Here is a 21,672-nt window from a genome sequence, read left to right as displayed (position 1 = left end):
TCTAGCAGCGACACTTTAATGAGGAGTTTAAAAACACACTGGCCCTGAATCTCAGAATTTGTCAATACTTGTTACCTAGATTTTCATTTCAAAGTAATGAAGTGATAAGTAGGAATCAAGAGGGAAGTTTGTGATTGAGAAAAAATTGCTTTGCACATAATTCAACAAGTACTTAAAGGCTGAACTAAGAGATAAACCATTGATAAGCTGGTAAAACTTGGACACATAGAGTAGGAATATAGTGTGGAAAGGAAAGTGGAGAGTTACAGGCAGTGCCCAAGCGACTTACACATCATCTAGCTAGGGCCAGACCCACGTCCCAAGAATAATGCGCTGATGAGACAAACCATTCAGAGAATAGAGCCTTCCCATGACTCTTGGTAAGTAAAAGAGAGAAAGGGTTAATATCATCCCATGTAAATGATCAAATCACAGTGTGACTTTTTTTCATTTTTATTGTTAGTTTTTAAAGTTGTACTGTATGTAGTTGGCTTTCTGTTGCTGGATAACTGGCCTGACTGAAACCAGCTTGGGAAGAAGATGGGTTTATTTGGCTTACCTTCAGGGTTAGCAGTCCATCCTGAAGGGAAGTTTGGGCAGGAACTCAAGCAAGAACTGAAGCAGAAATCATGGAGAAATGCTTCTTACTGGCTTGCATGCAGACTCGTGTTCAGCTACCTTTCTTTTACATCCCAGTCCCACCTGCCTAAGAATGGCACTGCCCATAGCAGGCCCTCCTACACTGACTAGCAATCAAGAAAATGCTCCCTCAGGACTTGCCCATGGGACAATCTAATGGAGTCAGTCCTGCAATTGAGGTTCCTTCATCTCAAGTGAGTCAAGTTAACAACAAAATTTAGACATCACAGCAACAAAAAAATAATGGATTTTGGATAACCACGTGGTCATCACTAAAAACATTACTTTTTTTTACTCATCAGGTTATAGCTATATAAATATATATTATATATACATATATATAGATAATAATTAAAGAATAAAAGGCCAAGAATTTGAGAGTGAGGGAGTATGGAAGGGGGATGAGTGGAGAAGAGGAAGGGGAAAGTAATATAACTACAATTTGTTTAACTAAAATAAGCTTTTTAATGAGCCTTATGTTATTTCATATATTTAATACATTAGAATTTGTTCAGGTTTTTCTGTTTGTTAATGTATAGTTTACATTTTAATTAAAGCAGGCTACCTGTTTGTGATTTACCTTTTTCAAGAAAAAGAAATGAATGAATAACTTCATTGCCTAGGACATTGTTACAGGCACAAGATAAACCAGTTTGGGGTTAGAGAATATTCAGGTCTCTGCATCTCACCCTTTCCCCAAATACTTGCAAGTTAATGATTATCATACATAAAGCCAGTTAGAAACCTGAAGATGACCATCTCTAAGCATTTTCTCCCTTTTTGAAAATGTGTACTCAATATATATGCATACACACACACACACACACACACACACACACGTTTTCCTTTGCTCCTGAAAAGTTTCATGTCCACACTAACCATGGAATGTGTGCTTTGGGTCAGTTTAATGTGCTGCTTTTGGGATCAACTCTCTCAACTTTTTCCATGAGACCTTCTTCTCTCACTGGGTCTTGGGGTTATCTTAGATATTTATGTAATGTGTGGAGCTTGAAAATTTGAGCGGCCAATCCCTCATAAGTGTCCCAAGCAAAGCCAATAGAGTTCCTTCTAACACAGGATCAGAGTACATTTATTGGGTTTCCCTTTGAGGCCTGTGCCTGTCATGGGGTGTTCCCCTCGACAGTGCCACATTTTGGGGTGGGAAAGAACAGGTGTTTCCTCTTCTCAGCATCTTCATCATCTGCTTCTCACAAATGTCCTAAGCTAGAGGCTTGGCAAGTTCACAGAATAAACAGCAGAAAAACTCAAAATGCTGAATTTGAGGAGTAATGTCAGGAGACAAAGGCCAAACGATAATTAATCAATACATTTCAAAGACACTGAAAAACAAAACAAAACAAAAAAAAATGCTTCAAAATTTCAAAAGCATACAAAATACAGACCAGAATGTCTGAAAGCGACCAAATAAGCGAAACAAAACTGCCCAGGCCAAAATACTTTCAAAGCAAAGAAACAAATCAGATACCATAAACAAAGTACTTTGAAAGCATATGAAAAGACTATCTATCAAAGTCGGGTCCTTCTTAGCCAGCCCAGAACAAACAAAATGGACCAGTGACCAAACTAAAGGAGTCTGGAGCCCCAGGAAGAACTCAGCAACAATTCACTGAGGACATGACTCCTGTCCTGGACTCAAGGGGTCTATGCAGACATTGGTTTTCATTGAGGTGATTCATCCGATGAAAAGTGAGCCATTATCTCAGTCCCATGTTGCAGCGCCATAACTGTCAACAGAAAAACTACAGCCCCCATCTGAAAGGGATTAAGAGTTTATTTTGGAGCCATTTTGAGTGACTACGACCTAGAAACACAGATTTAGGATACCCTGCATTCCGTGTTGCTGTATCTAAGCAGTTTTTAAAAGGCTTACTGTTTTATAGAACGGAGAACGACGTAACTCAAGGCAAGTTTAAAACCCATTAGTGGGTACATCAGAGAGGTAGGTCTACCGAAATAGGGGAAATTTTCCTTTAGGCTCAAGATGTTATTCAATAGCATCTTTAGGTTTTGCACTGGTAGAAGATAGTTGTCTGCTAAGCCAATAGATTCTGAGGATTACCTGTTGACACAAGATGTTAGTTCTGATGGAGGGGGAGGGGAATGGCTATTCTGCAGGGCCAGAACTTAGTCCCCTATAAGGTAATTAGCTTCTGGACCTGCAACATCCCAATCTCTCCACAACACTGAAATTCTAATCAGCCAATCAGTCTCTGCAGACACTGAATACTTTCAGGAGGTTTCATTCACAGCTAGGTGCAACTTCCTCTCAGAGGTTTTCATTCACAGGGGTCAGCACTCACTTAGACCAAAGCCTGGCTGAACTGTCACCATGATCACCATTCTGAGAAGATACTTTTATGGTACATCCACATCCATGTTGATTGCTACATTACTCACAAGAGGCAAGATAAGGGATCAGCCCAGATGTCCATCCATAAACGAATGATTGAGAAAATATTATACATATACACAACACAATTTTACTCAGCAATAAAGAAGGATGAAATCATGCCATTTGCAAGAAAGTAGGTGAACTTGAAGATAAACATGTTGATTTTCTTAAAAGATACTGAGAAAGATAAATATAGCATGACTCCTATCATGCAAAATCTAGATTTAAATGAATATTTATATGAACAAGTATAAACATACTTAAGACACAAAAGTAGAAAAGGCATAGTGAGGGCAGAGGGAAGAGGTCTATTATAAAAAGGAAAAAGGGGGGAAAACAAAATATCTCATATTGTCTCTTATTTACATACAGAATATAAAATTACATGTATAATTATATAAATATATAGACATACATATGTATATATAAATCATAAGGGATACTGTAGGGAGAAAGGGAAATAGACAAATGAAAAGTGATAATGAAGTGCATTGGAAATGTATAAAAGAGCAGGATATGAGGATTAATTTGTGTGAAAAAAATCTCATAGTGAAAATCCCTGTTTTGCATAATAACAAAACATAAAATTCAACACTCTTGGATTGCTTCTGCTAAAAGGCACTTATCAGTAAATTATCTCATGTCCTCCTATCGGAGCTAAGAATTTAGTTCAATATGGCAGATATGAAAGGGCACAGAGCCTTTCAATCTTGAGGCTTAGATGCCAAACGACTTCACTGAAGTTCACATTTAGAGGTTCACATCTCAGTGAGCAAGGACTCTGGTGACCATGGGGATCGTTTTGTGAGACTTTTCAGGAAAGCTGGTGTGACCCGTGCAAGCCCGGGCTCAGAACATTCTGGCAATCCTCCTTCTCACAGGTACCTATCTCATTTGCATCTCTGTAACGTGTGTCGTCACAAGGATGGCCAGGATGGCTTGGTTCCTGCTCCATGCTTCAGGAAGAGTTTCTCTTACTTGCAAGGCACCCAAGCAACACACAATGGAAACTCCTTGGAGTCTTTTCTTCACAGCCTGCTTTTATTTATTTATTAATTAATTTATTTATTATTTATTTTGGCTTTTCGAGACAGGGTTTCTCTGTGCAACAGCCCTGACTGTCCTGGAACTAGCTCTTATAGACCAGGCTGGCCTCAGACTCAGAGAGATCCACCTGTCTCTGCCTCCCGAGTGCTGGGATTAAAGGCATGCGCTTCCACTGCCTGGACCCACAGTATATTTCTATAGTCAAGAAGAATTTGGTTTTAAAAACCTAGGTCCTGACTTCATGAAAAGTCTGCTATAAATGTAAGTGTTGGGTCCATTCATGAATGACCATCGTTTTCTTCCTGTCTTTGCTCCTGAAATAATTGTTCCATGTTTACCTAGCAATTAGCAAATCACACACGTAAATGTCAGAGAAAAATAAAGCAATATATCCATCTAGGCATGTGGATACAGCTGGAGTCAAACATCCACAATAGAGTCAAGATCCAGTGAGGAACCATGTTGGAAGCCTAAATGTGAACCCAACTGCCTGTGTTTGAAATGCTGCTCCCCCAGGGAGGTCGAATCTCTGACCTTTGTCTGATGTCTAAAGCGCGTCCCTTTTGTTTCAGCTGGCGGGCTTCATCTACGCCTGTTACGTCGTGAAATGCATCACTGAAGAAGAGGACAGCTGTAAGTATTAAAGCCCCACTCTGTGTCTTTCAAGTTCAAAGCCTCCTTAGTGCTTCCTGCCCAGCCTTCCTGCTCTGAGACAATACCCCTCACAACCCCAGCGGAGCAGGAAATAAGCCTTTGGTGCCTGTCATGCTAAGCTACTCTTCACGAAAGAGTCAGCATATTAAAGAAACAGAGAAGCTCTCATTTTGAAAACATGCTTTTCCCCTTTCATTGAAAGGATATTTCAAAAATCTGTTCTCAGAACAATTCTAGTAGAGAATACAGATGGGAGATTAGAGACAGAAGAGAACTCTAAATGCAGTTAGCTTGGATATTTTCCTTCGTTACAGTTCAGTTACTGTGTATTGCTAACTAATCTGTTTCATCGAGGACTACAAATCTCAACAATCAATAATTTGTAATAGTTCTTAGAACTCTCTCAACAATCGAATTCCTAATGGAAATCAATTGCTACGACAATGATATGTATGCCATGATCTGAGATGGCATGACATAAAATGCTCTGACGTGGTCTGATAAGGCACTGTCTTGGCGTGGCACATTAAGATACAAAATGATATGGCCCAATCTAATATTATAGATACCTGATGATACAACATGATCTGATATGTCATGGTCTGGCATGGTGTGCAAAGAAATGGCATGATATAATATGATGTGATTGATATATTATGATATGGCCCATGCTAAAACATTTTGAGTAGTGGGGCCGTATGTGGCTGGATGTGCGGTAAGGAAGGGGAAAGGAGGGGTCTGATGGATTCCTTGATGTCTATGCATGCATGAGTACATAGAAATGCCTCTTAAGGAAAGGAGAGAAGACACAACACACTGAGGGTGGACAGGTTGTTGGAGGTGTAAACGAGGATATCCAGTAAGCACCTATCATATGCTCGGTCACCTTATTCAGAGACTGCAGCAGATAACAGATATGTAGATTGGTAAATGTACGGCCCAAAGAGGTCATGGAATCAGCATCCTTCCAGAATCACACTTTGCAAAAGAGACTCCTAAAATGCTCATGCTCACTTCCCAAGACAAAAACAAAGAAATTTGACACTGAAGATTCAGAATGCATGTTTATACACTGATGTCCCTGAGAGTAGTCCAACTTTGGAAAATTATCAAGGAAATTATTTTGACCTTTAATTTTTATGAAAAAGAAAAAGCGTCCTCTGAAAGCAAACCTTGAAGAATTTGAGAGAGTTTTGATGTCTGGGCAACACTGGGGCTAGTATCATATCTTCTTGAAGCTACCTGCTTACCAAATTAGTGAAGTCTCCGTCCCTAAGAGTACAGCCTAGGTTCTGTAACTTGGTGAGAAAACACAGTACCAATAAAGACAGGCTTTTGACTTCTGGGTGAATAAAGTAAGCAGGAGGGTGAAGTTGTACATCTCTGTGATCGGTGCTCCCAGACACGAATGTACCCAGCCAAAGTCAGAGGGAAGAAGCATCGACTTCCAAGGAACCATGAACCAGGCAGAAGCAAGGACATAAACTATACTGAATGAAAAGATAAGACGTAGAGGATGGTATACTGCACCACAGAGGAGTGGGGGGGGAGGGGGGGAGGGAGAGAGAGAGATTGAGAGTTAACATTCCAGGCTTGCTGCACCCCCACTATGTAGCCAAGGTTGACTTTAAGCCTCTACCTGACTCCTCCTCCCAAGCGCTGGATTGCAAGTTTGCCACCATACCATGTTTATGCACTGCTATGAGTTGAGCTCGGGGTCTCCTTGATGCTAGGCGAGCACTGTACCTACTGAACTACATCGCTAGCCTAATGACAGACACATTAATGCAACATCTCTTTCCAGTGGGAAAGCCCTGAACCTGGGCTTCTCTCTGCTTGACCCTGTGGTCTAAACCAGAGCCACAGCCTGGCAAATGGACCGCCTGCACAAAGTCGCAGCACACCACTGCCACCTGCTGTCCACACTAGACTATGGCACCGGGTAGCGCGATGAGGATGCTTTGCTTTCTATGAATCAGTAGGGCTGCCATGATAACAGGCCACAGCATGGGCAGCATCTAACAACAGAAACTCATTGTCTCCCAGGTCTGGATGCTGAACTTCCAAGGTCAAGGTGTCAGCATGCGCTTTGTTCTAAGAAAAGACCTTATAGATGGTACCTTTTCAAAATCCTTATGAGGCCGTTTCCCTATGCCTTTCTTCTTATTTAAAAATTTCAGTCCAGTTGGACTGCAGCCTTGTCCTAGTGACCATCTTTAACTTCAATTAGCTCTTTAAAGGCCCTGTCTCAAGAACTTCACACTGAAATTTAAACTTTCTATTCACAGACTGAATGGAGGAGACACAAATAAGGCTATAACACATACACACACAGACAATAGTACACACACATGCACATGAACACACAGTATGTTTTGTAGATGTATGAGTATATTTACAGGGGCAGAGCCAACCCAGCCTCAGACTAGAGCTTTGGGGTGCTAACACTGCTCAGCATGGCTGTATGTTCACTACGATCAGGCAGGAAACCCAGACAACACCTCTAACTGCCATCTACTTTTAGAAGAAAGGTTCCGCACCAAGAAAAACTAAAACCTTGAACTCCAGCTCAACAGTTCTGCCTTATACCAGGCACGCATTTGAGCACAGCGACCCCTCACAACACGCAAAGATGTGTTTGTTCTGCCTTAAGAGAACAGGCTTCCTCCAGGAGAGTGGGCACCCTCTCTGTTTTGTGGCAGAGCTCTCCTGTCTCTGGCCACACTGAGTTTTCCTGATAGCCCCAAGTCTCTTCCATTCCCGTGTTTGCTCTTGTTTACAAACTTCTGTAAAAGAAATGAAAGCATCAGAGATTCCTGGTCTTCGTGACTTTTATCTTATACACGGCTCTTTCCTCTAGCTTACTTAGACCTCCCCTCTGCTGCACAGCAGTGAGCTGTACCACTTCAGCGACAGAGATAAGAATTTATCTTTATGTGTCACCTGCTATTAAAAGATACTTACAGAAGGTATCACTGATCCATGAGGAGAAAAAAAGTTCTTCAGCATATGACTTCTCAATTTTCATTACTGTTTGTTTATTCAAAGTATTTTAACTAGAACACAGCACAACTAAATGTTGGTCTCTTGCAAATGCATCCATGTTTAAGTACCTTTTACAAAGTAAAATAATTTTTCATATCAGCAGGTTCCTTTATTTGAGGATTCAACCAACGGCAGGTAGAAAATATTTGGGCAGTGAGGGAAGAGTGCATTTGTATCAAATATGTCCAGACTTTTTGTCCTCATCAAAAGTTCCCAAATAATATAATACAGCAACTTTCATTGCACAGAGCATTAGAACAGAATTGTATATTATGAGTGATCTAGAAATGATTCCATGTGCACTGCATGCTGTGCTGGAGTTATTATGTATATATTAAAGTCTATGTCATTTTTCTAGGGTTCCTGAGCATTTGTGAATTTTTGTATCCATAAGAAGGGCCTGAAATCCCCAGGGTTACTGAGGGACGACTGTAGCTACCACCTTATCTAATGGAGATGCAATGTATTTCCAAATGTTATTCTATATTGAAATCACCTGGGACAAAGATGTGGAATGTCATTTAAAGATAATAACCTAAGGGACTTATTCTGGAAGCAATATAGGAAAATGAATTCCAGCTATTTAAATTTGGAGTTAGACACATACACATGCCCACCAACTAAACGCAAATGAATAAAAACCTGTCCTGAATTCTCTGAAGCCAAGTAGCCTAGGGACAAAAGTCACAATCGATTTATAGAATCTGTCTTTTAAAAAGAAAACCACACTGCTTTCAGGGTAATAATTTTCTATTATTTTTGTTTGATTTTTTTTTCTAAAGCCTGCTGGCCTACACTATTTGTCAAACTCCATTCTGTAGGTTTTGAGCACATCTCCGGATATCCAGGGTCCAGGACCATCAGCCTTGAATGAAACTCCTGGAGCACAGTCACTTACTATGCAGGGGATGTACATGGAGATATATTCTGCCCTTAAAACATCATGCTTCATCTTGCTCATAAATGAATAGAGGTTTACTACAGAAAGCATAAAAAATACAGATAAACAAAGCAGTAAGAGGAGAGACTATCAAAATGCCCACAACTGAGTCCTGGTCTTCAGATAACATTTTGGCACGCCGTATGCTTACTGGGCTTCATTTTGTCCTTGCTTTTCCACTGTCCTCCCCTCTGTGATTTCTCCTTCCCACACTTCCTTCCTTCTCTTCTCACGGTCGGTCATCGGCCACGCTTCAGATGTGGTTGTTCAGATCATCCTACACACTCTGTTTGGTAACCTGCCTTTTCTTGTTCTCTTAAATCATTCCTCAAACATAACCTCAGAAGTGGCAACAAGCTGTTCAGAACAAAGTACAGTGTGTTGTGTGCCTGATTGACAGGTGAGGTTGTGAAGGGGGAGAAAAGCCTTTTCTTCTTCACGGAGAGTCACGCTCAGTCAATCCCAAAGACACATCGCTCAGTTATTAGCATTTGGCCGTCTCTTTATAACAATTGCAATCTTAGGAGCTTAAAGATTACCAAGCGAAATTTCCTTTTCTATACTTGCCAATTTCCAATGAGCCCAAAACTCACCATTTTCCCTCTTCTCTGAGCATCATCACCTATTAGGAAAGGCTGGAGATCCAGATGTTGAAGGCGGTTAACCTGTAAGTGTTCTGGGGAGCCCTGCTGGAGTCACAGTGAGAGATACCATCTTCCCGCCCTCCCAACGCGCTGACGCCTCGCATTGTCTTATCATTCTGCTGAGATTTCTTACCATGGAAGATTTCTTCAAGCTTTGAAATGATAAGACAAGTGCTACCTATTGCTCTACTCCAACACCTAAATCTTATAAACTTCTAAAGATTGACTCGCTGAGCTTCCGTAATCCAGAGCACTGAAGCTGACTCTCAGGATAAAAAGGTGTTGGGGTGCGGTCGGTACCCAGACATCTCTCATGCCCCTCTGCGTCCTAGCACGGAGCTTACCCCCCCTTGGAGGAAGACTCGGTATTCTTTTGTGAAATAAAGGGTTAACCATTTGACTTTCCACAGTCATTTCTGTGGCACAAAGATGCTACCTCTCCTAAGACTTCAATTGATTCTAAGTACTTGGTGCACAGGGGTAATAAAGCATCTTTTTGCCACTTTCGAAACAAATGGAAAAGGGAGGAGGACTGACTTTTGCCGTACGTAAAAATAAAAGATTGAGTACGTGATCAGCATGGGAGACAAATGAACACGCTGTGCCCCTGAGAGTTCAGCGGTCCCGTGGTCTCCAGCAGTAATGCGGGTCTCTACAAGCCTAGCTAGCGCGGGTCTCATCTCTGGCTCTTGCATTGCTCCCTCGTGTGGTCACTGAAGAGAAACGCACCAGCCCTGTTTCTCAATTTGGATTTTCAAATAAAAAGTGGAAGCTGATTCTTCAACAATCATTCCTTGTTCACTCCCTTTTCTCTACTAATTAATATTATCTCTATTAATATTTCTCCATTAATTAATATTAATATTTCTCTAGTAATTAATATTATCTACTCTGTTATACTAGACAGCTTCTCATGCACACAGACATGGTATATTAATCTTTATGTAAATCTAATCTTTCCAAGTCAAAACAATGAGGGGGAAGAAATGATTCATTTTTGGTTGAGGCCTGGGCTTCTAAAGAATCAATATAGAGGAAACAGCATTCAGAAAAGTAGAGAAGATGTTTATCCTAGACATACAAAGGAAGTAGTACCTGCAGAAAACATTTCTGCAGCCAGGAACTTAAATTAACCAGTAGAGCCAAAGAACAGGGCAATTGTTTTAATCAGCTCAATAGAAAAGAATGCCAGAGCATATGGAAGTGATGAGGAGGAGAGGCAGGAGGACAGTCTTCATCATCTCCTTCTTGGCAGAAGGGTTGAGACAGACCAGATCTCTGAGGACACACTAACAGATACATGGAACAAGAGCAATAGAGCAGAGATGCCTTGCATGTAGACCTTGCAAGAGCACTTTGTCACCGAGTGAGTTTGGAGGTAAGCCCTGGGTCCCCAGTGGCGTTTAAAGAAGGTCTCTGTAGCAGAGAATGCTCTAGGTGGCCTCCGCTACAGCAGGTTGGTATTGTGTGGTAAGGGGTGAAAGAGAAACAAACCTGAGGCTCACAGGAGGTACGGTTTGTTTAAATAATAGAAAGTAATTAGACTGAAGACAAAAATCAGTGATGGCATTTTATAATTACGATTAATCTAAAGGTTAATTTCCTTTGGCGCAAGAATCTTATTTAAAACATTTACCAGGAAAGGAAATTAGGATGTTACTATCAAGAGGTTTAGAGCACTTCTGGGAATCCATGTCTATTATCAATTGGAAATTAGGTTAGGTCCGTGGTTGGAATTTCAATTCATTTCATATATATATATAAAATAGGCAGTGACCCAATATCCAAACCAAAAAGGTTGGTTGGGGCAGACAGTGTGAAATTTGCATTTGTTTGTTTGTTTGTTTATATGATTAATTATAAATGTTTCCAATAAAGGAGTCTAGTGTATACATGAACAACACAATCCTGACAGAAAAAGAAAATTGGATATGGCTTGCTGCCTTTGTAACTAATGAAGTTGATGCTGAACAAATTCCCAAGAGTGGGGCTGCTAAGGAATGGCACAGGTGCACATCCAACACCGCTGAGATAAACTGAGCAGGAGCAGTACTTCAGTGGGCTCCAAACCTGCCAATTCCATTCTTCTCTCCCGGGTCCTGTGTTGTTCATCACTGTTTTCCCACTGAGCTGTCGGGCCTCAAGTTCCAGATGCTGTAAGCAATCATCTTTCTATGTCCATGAGCATTTCCAGGATCCTCCATGGATTTGTAAATATGGAAATCTCTTACGTAATATGGTGTGGTGCTTACAAATGACTTAGACATGACTCCAGTGTATTTTGAATCATCATTATAATACCTAACATGGTGCAAATGCCATATAAATAGTTGTTGCGTTGTATTTTGAAAAAAAAAATATCATCTTCATAGGTTCAGCACAGGCATTATCTTTTTTTCTAGTACTTTCAATCCATGTTTGCTTATATCTATGCATGTGGAATATGAGGGGGGAGAGAGATGCAAATGAGCTCATCGTCCAATAAATTTGCTTAATAACATCAGCACATAATCACAACATTCAGCTAAAAATAACTAAGCTATGGATATGCTCCTTTAATGTTTGCATCACTCCCATTGGTGTGCAAACTAATCCCAGAAATATGGAATTAGAAAGAATCATAGAACTATGAACAATATTAGCAATCACATATTTTAATTCTCTAATTTTACAGTAGCAGAAAGGGACGCTGAAGTTGTCTTGCTAGAAGTAGAATAAGCAAGGGAAACAGAAGTGGGACCAGAGCTGGCTGGAATCTGGGGTCTTAAGTACACTTTTCACTTCACTTCACTCTGCTACCCTAGAGAACTTCTTTCAGCTACTATTTATGGAGCAGTCAGTCGGTGCACTTTGCCAGGGGTGAAACAAGAAACAAACTGGTACCAACTTTACTCTTGTGATGTCTACAGTCCAACACACAGTTCCCAGGGGGAAAGAGACTAATAATAAAGCATGAGGAGAACTCAGGCAAGTAAAGCTGGGATACCATGGAATACAGTCCACAGAATCTTAAGTCAGGGGCATTATTCCCCAGGGAAATGATACTCCAAATGAAATTATGAGGATAAATCACAGGGACATATACAATTGAGTAAAAATAGACATGGCTTGTTTTGTTTTTAACCAGGCAACTGCTTTAACTAAGTTTAGGTCCATCTTGGCCAAATGACTACCATGATCCATACGTGGATAATTTTATGTTTTCTATTAGCCTGAATTAGCTAAATTACTTTCAATGTGCCTACATATCAATAAGAATGTTGGGTAACCACTGGCTAATCTCTTTGCTGGAACTGCTACTGCCCTAACAAGATGATTTTTAGGCTTAAAAGTTTTGTGATTTTCCTTTCTAATCCTTGCAAGATAATATGATTACATATTATGTGTGTATTATGATATTAATATGATACAAACATAAGCACAAAGCGAGGAATTTTTCTCTAATGAGTAATTATAGCATACATATTTACATTTTATTTCTCTGAATATACATACATTAATGTGCCCACCATTCTAATTAGTACTGTGCATTCTAAATATATCGTGGATGTCAGCTGAGAAGATATGCCAAATCATGTCTAGCTAGCTCATCTGTAACTTGCAATAACAGCTCCTTTCCATTTCTTTCTAAAAGGCATGTCATATATAATTGAAAGCAATTCTAACAAGGGTGAACAAAACAAAGACTCTGGGATCCAGTCAATCCAAATGGCAACCAAGCCCAGGCAAAGGAAGATGAAACTGACTTAACCATGTCATGATAGTCTGTGTGCTTCTCCACATTTATGGAAGGGAGCAAAAATAACCAGATTCATCCTTTTCTGACACTTCAGTTTCTTCCCTTTCTTGGCTCTTATCCAGGTGCCTGATCAATCCTCCCTTCATCCTCACTTCTCCGTTATTTTCATTTGGCAGGCTGCTCTTGGAGCACCTTCATTACAATGGGAGAAAGCATCCCTGAGACCATTCTGGGATTCGTTGCCTGGTATACCTTCTCTTTCTTCTCATTCTCCTTCTTCTGTCCTGAAGGAAACTTTTCCTCCCTTATGCTTTGGAGCTTTGCTCTGATTGTCCCTTTGTCTTTACCCCTTCCTTATCTTCCTCTGCCTCCAGGGAGAACAAAGGCAGCGTTGCTCTTACAAGCACACTGGCACAGGATGCCCAGCATCACCTACGTTTTTTTCACGCTTGGGTTTGCAGTATCTGTGCCTGAGAAAGCAACAGTGCACTTTCACCATTTCTAATCATGGGTGCTTGCCCATCACAGAGGAGAGTCACTAACCCTGCCTGCAGAGGCACACTCAGCATGCCTGGCTGGTCGCTAGCTGCTGCTCAGCAGTGCTTCACCCTTCTGACAGTGGAGTGTCACACTCTCCACAAGGCCTGCTTCTAATCTTTCCAAGCTCCCTAACCCAGATATCCAAACACAACTTGACTCTTTGGTCCTCTTCCCCAGACCCTCAACAACTCTGGCAAATATCCTGTTGTAGCCTTGAAGGCCTGCCCAAATCAGAAAGAAGCTGGTAAGCTTTTCTTGGCAGAGTACTCCATCCCCCACCAATTGACCTCCTGCCCAATCCAAGATGCTTGGCTCTCACTATCTATGATCTTGCCCACTTTTTCCTACACCCTTGCCAAAGATGCACCAGCCATTAGTAAATTAGGATGGTCCCAGACTCCCTTAGTCCTTGCTGATAACAAACAAGGCGATTTTTAAAAATCTTCAAAATATAAAAACTATCCTAAGCAGCTGCCCTTTGATAAATCTTCCTGCAATCTGTCACACAAAGCTATTCTTTTACTTATTATAAGACCAAAGAGTCTCCATAGACCTGCCTCTGCCCCCCCCAATTTATACTGATGATGTCCATGTTTATATCTTTCCTTATAAAACTCCAGTAAATTCAGAGTTTATCTCTTTCCCCATCCTTTCACCTGGCCTGAAACATTCTAAGTCTGTCGGGAAATAGTCTAAATATAAATTTAAAGGATAATCCCAATCATTCTCCTTCTACAAAATGTTTTGCTTTAAAAGATAAAGATGGGATCCAGCATCTATCCATTGTGTGTTTTTGATGTTTTATACAAATAAGACATCTGATACTCTCAATCTTTTAAAGCTAAAATTCTTTGATATCCCCAAAGATGTCAATAGCGGTATTTACGTCTTGGGGTTAGCCGATAACCATGTATGTAGACTTAAAGTTTATTTAGTAGGAGGGAAGTCATGCTTCATACTGTAAACCTAGCCAACTACCCATGCATGATGAGGTCATGGATCCTAGGGGAACATCTTGAGAAATGCCACTTTCCTAAATCAGTGTTATCCCTAACTCTACTCTAAATATTTGTCTTTATACCCCCAGATATGTGTGCCTCTCACACTTCATCAAAAAAAACTGCTTTTTTCAGCACATGTGAACAATTACAGAAAGCTGTAACTAGTTAAAATGCAGAGAACCAACTATAGTGTAACCAACCCCAACATGACGCACACACCTCATGGAATATTCCAGAAGAGGGACAGAGGGACTGTGAGAGCCAGAGACACAGGATGTCTGCTACAAGATAGTGTCTACTGTATTAAAAGGGGAATCTGCATCCATGAAATCTCAGCAATGTGTGCATGTGTGTGCATGCATGTTTGCCTATGTATGTGCATGCATGTGTGTGTAGCAATAATAATTTTAAAAGAAGAGGCCAGGTATTTGATGGGGTGTCCATGGGAGGAGTTGGTCGGGGAGGAGAGGCGAAAATTATCTAAAGTCATACTTATATATGAAATTCTCAAAAAAAAAGATTTAGTTATATTACAAAAGAAGAAATTAAACCTCAGAGGAAACATGATTTGCTTAGAAGTACATATTGTACATAGTTACACACCCTCTGGAGCACCCACTTTTGGCCAGCCCTCAGCTTCCTTGGGTCATTTCAATCGGCACCACTATTCATCTGAAGACACTGACTCTGAGCCTATGTTCTCAACAGAAAATCATGCAACAGTCTTAAAAATTGGTTTGTTTTTGTCTTTTCAAGACAGGGTTTCTCTGTATAACAGCTCTGGCTGCCTTGAAACTGACTTTGTAGGCCGGTCCAGTCTCGAGCTCATATGGATGCATCTGCCTTTACTTCCCGAGTGCTGGGATTAAAGGCGTGTGCCACCATCGCCTGGTTTAAAATTTTATCTATGATACTTCGCTTCCTGAGAATTAGCAGAAATTGACAAAGGAAAAGATAGTTAAACATCTGAAAGTTGTATTTAATTTTTAATAGGAATTCAGAAATGAAAGTTTCAAGTGGCCATTCAAACAACTTCTAGCTAAATCCCCATTTTATTTATAATAACAGTAAGGATATTCTTGCTTTTCATTTTCATTTATTATCAGGCGACAATGGCTTAGCATTTTAAAAATCTGCTTCTGATGCAACTAGGAAGGACATGAAAAATAAGATCCCAAGCCCACAAGAAAATACACTTGATGAACAAAGGAAGCAGAGCATCTGCTCTGAGTGAGTTTAATTCCACTCAGCATGTGGCCTGTGCTGGTTGGAAGTTCCTCATAGCATAACACTACTTCAGTGACCTTTCAGGCAACAAGAAGATCTCATGTCCTTATATGGACTGTATTTTCGTAATCAGAATTTAAGGCAAGCATGATTCAAAGCCCAAATTTCAGGGATTTTAGCCTAGACAGAATACCTCAAGTTCATAGAATCAGTCTGAATTGCTGCTGCCAAGGAGGTCTGAATGGGAGAAAGGAGAAAGGCCCATTCTTTTTATTTTGGGCTGTGGTTAATTGTGTTCTAAATTCCTTTTGTGCACCTGGATGTAAGTAGCCTTGAAATTCATACCTGCAGAGATAATGGATAGACACTCTGTTTTCATAGGAGACCCACATGTATTCTTTAATGCCTTTCAATGTGTTTCCCTAAATATTTAGGCTTTGCTTTCGGCAAACTGCCCTTTTAGACTTCCCTTCCTTGTTCTCTCCTGCTCCTTCTGCAAAAGAGAATATGTTGATTAGTGGCCTTGTCATTAATACCGGAGGGACAATTTTATGTTACAATACCTTGCTGCCACCATCTATTTTAAAAGATAGTTTTAGTTTCCTGCACTAAATATTCACGATTTAATTTAAAAGGAAGGGACTCTCACAACAGGAAACAGATTTTAGCAAAGAGTATTTATTCAAAGAACATTCTTCTTTTCCTGGATAATTTTTAAATTCTGCTATTATTTATTTTATTAAATCATGGTTATTAAACTGATAAGGCACTTTTCTAATTTAAAATAATTGCAGCTCCCTCTACATTCCCCTCACGAGAGGTCAGTATATGCAGACACACCCTCATTGCATATAGGAAAATTAAGGCCAGAGGAAAGCACCACAGAACTTGAAATAAAACTCAAATTCCTAGAGGGTCGTTGGAGACAATAGAACTGCTGGTATCTGTGCTGCAGTGGGAGAGGCATGGTTGTTGTACCAACGTTCACATTCATTGAATTTTGAGTAGTAATTGTGTACAGTTTTGCATACTTTTTGCCTTAATAAAACCATTGGAAATTTTTCTTTCAGGAACCAAACACAAATCCACCTCATGCTAAAGGTTAAACAAGTTCGAATTTTATTTTGGCACCTTCTGTCCAGTTGTACACATCACCTTAGTGTCCTCTGAATGTTCCGTAAGAATAATGGTTTTCCCAGCGATTGTCAGTATATGAAAGACGGGGTAGCATCCCATAGCAGCGATCCTCTCACCTGTGCCCCTCTAACCCTGAAGCACGTCGCGACATCCTTATTTCTTCCATGGCTCTTAGACAGAGAGGGCGAAGGGGTAGCCTCTTCCTGATGGAATCCAAAAAGCTATTTTGTTTGTATCTAAAAGATGTTTTCTTTATTATTGTTCAAGGCCTGATGGAAGAAAAGATAAAAGCACTCAGTCAACTATGACCGAAATTTTGCTATCATCTTCCATGTTCTGATCAATTGCCTAATTTTCCTTTGTAGCCTAAAGTGTATACAATCTATTCAGTAAATAGGAATTGAATGTCTTCTATAAGCCATATGCCATTGTGTGTTTTTTAAGCTACTGTAGTAAAAGGCACAGGACAGTCAATCTCATACAGCTAACGTTACAATGGTGGAGACAATCATAAAGAAACCAGGAGATTTATGCTATGTTAGGTGATGATCGTTACATTGAGCAAAGTGAAGCTGAATAAGGGGATGGAAATCCGACACTTCAAGCTCTATTTTACAACTGTAGTTGTGTTTCCCTTTTCCTGCACCTGAAAATTGGTTGTATTCCTTTTGATTTAAATATGATATTTCACCAAGGAAGCCAACCACTAACTCCCTGGTGATATTTGCTTTGGTTCTAGGAAACACAGCAATGTTGCACTCATCAACAAATTCCCCCTCCCTTTCTGTATTCCCTACCTCTTTGTCAATTTCTCTTGCATCCAATAATGTCTTTCTGTCATGACACCCCTAATTCTGCTTCTAACTTCAGTATTTCTTCTGTCTACCTTTCATGTTTTTGTACTAAGGATTAAAATAACACAGACAATATGGCAAATTGCTATAAGAAAAACTTCTTGTATCGCTTTGAAAACCCCCACTAGAATCAGAATTATCCAAGACACCACTGATAATAGGGACTCTCAAAAGAAAGGGCTGCTTGGATGCTTATTTAGTATCCCGAAATAGTTTTCAGACATAAAACACAGGACCTAAACCTTGAGTGACGTTGCCCATCACCTTGTATATATTACAGAAAACAATGGTACTTCATTCATAACTCACTGGTAAATACAAGCAAAATAGTTCCCAAGTCAGTTGCTGTTGACTCCAGAATCTTCCTAGTTTATTAGATTGAAGCTGGAAAGAAGATAAAAGTGAGTTTGCTAACAGGGACAGAGTAAAGGTACTGGAAATGAATAATAAAAGAGGCATCTACAACTAGGAGGTAACTTAAAGAACTCAAAATTTTTGTTTAATGAATAATATAAAAGGAAAACAAAAGGCTGAAGGTTCTAGCTTTAATACAAAATGTAATTTGATCCCTTTGATCACCTTTGGAAGCCTTAAAGGGATTTACTAGATAGAAATGAATGAGGAACAGTCATCAGGTTCTCGTGGATGGAGGAAGAAAACAAAAGCCTGCCTGCCTTCTAATGCCATCCTCAGCTGGTTATTGCCTCAAGCAAAACCCTGGCTCTATTTTTAAAGATAACTATTACTGCTCCCCTGACAGTAATATTACAGAGATAAATGATAAAAACTGAGAAGGTCTGAGCAACTATTCAGCAGTTCAAAATTGTCAAGAATTTGTTTTACTTTTTTTTTCAAGAACTAAGGAGATTTCTCATTGATAAAAGGTAATGTTTTTCTAAAAAGCAAAAATTTAAAAGGATGCAGAAATAAATTATGGTCCAAACATGTATCTGCTGTCACAATTACATGTAAAGGATAAGTTAGATATTTCATATCTCCATCATTCAGGCAAGTTTCAGATTATACATTAGCCTCTATATGCTATTTGTTCAGTATAATTGTTATAATCTAGGTGAGAAAATTACAAACTACAAAACATTTAAGCCAAATTAGAGTCAGCCACTCAGAATAGGTTAACACATAGAAAGACTATTAGCCCTAATGCTCAGGGTGCAGCTATTATAAAGGCAAAATGCATAATGACCTCATTGTCAGGTGTAGGTCAGGGGAATCAGGTAACATTGGTTTGGAGAATATTTTTGGTTGTGCATTTGAGCTATGCATGTGTTGCCAAGGTCAGTGAGACTGTTCAGGGAGTAAAAGACTAGAAATCACATGAGAAGACGCAAAATGGATCAGGTTAAGATCAGGACAAGATGGCGCTACCTTGGTCACTTAAACAATTATATAAAAAAAATTTAAAATAGACCACTGTGCCATTAAGATATATTTTTCTACTTTAGTCTAATTTATTTTTCATTGCTTTTATTTTGAGGTTATAATATAATTACATCATTTCTTCCACTTTGCTCTCTCCAAGTACTCTTATCTACCCAACACCCTACTCTTTTTCTAATTTATGGCATATTTTTAACAATTATTACTGGTATAGATAAATAGATGATAGGTAGGTAGATAGATAGATAGATAGATAGATAGATAGATAGATTCCTAAGCACATAAATACAACCTTATCAGTTTGTATAATATTACAATGTATAACATTATATACATTGTGTATGTGTGTACAATGTATACATATTTTTCGTCCAATACAAACGCCTGACATTTGGTATTAGATAGCCATCAGTGTACTCTTCCCTGGGGAAGACTATTTCTCCAAGTCTTAGTATTTTCAATTGCTTGTAGTTCTTTGTCTAGGGCTAAGGCCTTGTGATCTTTGGCCTTTCCATGTTAGATGTCTATTGGTGTTGTCTTTGTTCGGCTTCTATTTAGGTACCCATGTTCGTGAGACTTTATGTACCGTGCTTTGATGTTCCTAAAAGGCACAATCTCACAGCGAAGTCCTTGTTCCTCTGACCCCTTTAAAGTTAAACTAGTCCACAAGTAAATCAGTTTTTTAAGTTGGATTCAATCTTTTATCTCTGCTCTCTTCATATGTGGCATCCCAAAGACACAAACTTTAAATTTGGCTGTCAACTATTACTCATTCTGGTATTGACTATATTAGATAATATAGAGATAGGCAAGTTAGAAAATGAAAGCACTCCACTCTGTTTTTATTGTTCTTCTATAAAATGCTTGATTTGCTTTGAAAGTTGTCTCAAATTTAGAATGTGTCATTTGGAGACTAACATTGGAGCTCCTGACCTTATAACAGAGTGCTCTTTGTTTCATTACATCATCCCACTCTTCATGAGAAAAGGAGAATCTGCTTCAAACTGGAAGGAGAGGGTTTCCCAGTCCTAAATGAAATCTACTGCCATGTTATAACACACACACACACACACACACACACACACACACACCGCCCACAACACAACAATAGAACAGGATCTGGGGACATAGCCCAGTCAGTTAAGTAACTGGTTAACAAACATAAAACCTTGAGTCTGCTCCCCAGCACCCCTGTAAAAAGCCATGGGGAAAAAGCAAATAGATGTGGTAGCATACACTCCTGTCTCTGTGCAGGGGGATAAGTGGCAGAAGGATTCCTAGGGTTCGATCCTGGTCAGCTCAACTGAATCAGCAAGTTTCAGGCAAAACTGAGAGACCCTGTCTCAAAAATCAAGGTGGAAAATGAACCAAGGAAAACTCCAAGTCCATTTACACACATGTGCACATGTGCACCTGCACAAATGTAAACGAGTTTACACATACAACTGAACAGTACATTGAAGAGACTTGACGTGAATGAAGTCAATGGAAAGGATTATATGAGGGGAGCGGTAGGAGAACACAGTAAGTAAAAAGTATTATATGAGAAAGGGTAGGCAAACACAGTGGGTAAAACACTGCCACACGAGCCTGGGGACCGGGGTGCAATCCCAGGAGCCCACAAAAATTGGAGGGAGAGAACTGATTCCACAAAGCTGTCCTCTGACCTCAATATGTGCACAATGGCATACAGATGCGCGCACACACACACATACACACAAACAAAATTTAAAAGAAAGTGTTAAATGATATATGCTTCCAATTCAATGATATTTTGTAAAACAGTAAAATTATTGAGACACAAAAAGATCAGTTGCCACAGGAGCTGGGAAAGGAGGATATTGTATAGAGCATAGGGACTTTTTTACACAATGGGGCTATTTTTTATACTATACTGGTAGATTCATGCCATATGTCTTTGTCAAAACCCATATACTGTACAAGACCAAGAGTGAATCCTAGAGGAAGCTATTAACTTCTGAGGATAGTGATGTAGCAATGTAGGCTAATCCACTGGAACTAATGGACAGCTCTGATGGGGGATATTAATACTGGGAGAAGGTACAGATGTGAATATGACAAAAAGAGGAATAGGAGTCCTATACCTTTTGCTAAGTTTCTCTGTGAGCCAACTATCACATTAAAGAATAGCATCCCATGTGAGAGGAAGATTTCCTCTTGCATACGCTTCATAAACTTAATGTTATCTCACTCTTTGCTGGACTTTCTATCTGAACTACTCTAGGGTATTAACAAGAGAACCAAAGGAAGACAATATAAGCCAATAGAATAAACTACTAGGAAAGCAAAGGTCTCTGAGTGAATCCTAATTTAGTCTCTATGTCTCTGTCTTTCTCTTTCCTGTAATCCCTTTTGTAGGCCTCATAGCTTTTG

At 39.7% G+C, this 21,672-nt stretch overlaps 1 protein-coding gene across 3 annotated transcripts in view; it reads left to right on the top strand.

The window, feature by feature from the left end:
• Nkain2 (sodium/potassium transporting ATPase interacting 2) overlaps window positions 1–21,672 on the top strand; it is a 1,049,567-nt gene that overhangs the window by 1,020,252 nt on the left and 7,643 nt on the right. For all 3 annotated transcript variants that reach the window (XR_005974533.1, XR_005974534.1, XM_041654044.1), the window contains one exon: window positions 4,672–4,732. Coding sequence is in view for 1 of the 3 variants with exons in the window: in XM_041654044.1 (XP_041509978.1) it covers window positions 4,672–4,732 (61 nt within the window). In the remaining 2 variants the exon portion in view is untranslated. The remainder of the gene's footprint in view (window positions 1–4,671; window positions 4,733–21,672) is intronic.

This window comes from Microtus oregoni, unplaced genomic scaffold, assembly GCF_018167655.1.
Source record: "Microtus oregoni isolate MIOR12 unplaced genomic scaffold, Mior012 000006F_ref0000085, whole genome shotgun sequence".
Lineage (NCBI taxonomy): Eukaryota > Metazoa > Chordata > Mammalia > Rodentia > Cricetidae > Microtus > Microtus oregoni.
The sequence above is the reverse complement of the archived record's forward strand: the minus strand, read 5'-3'. Positions and strand labels throughout refer to the sequence as shown.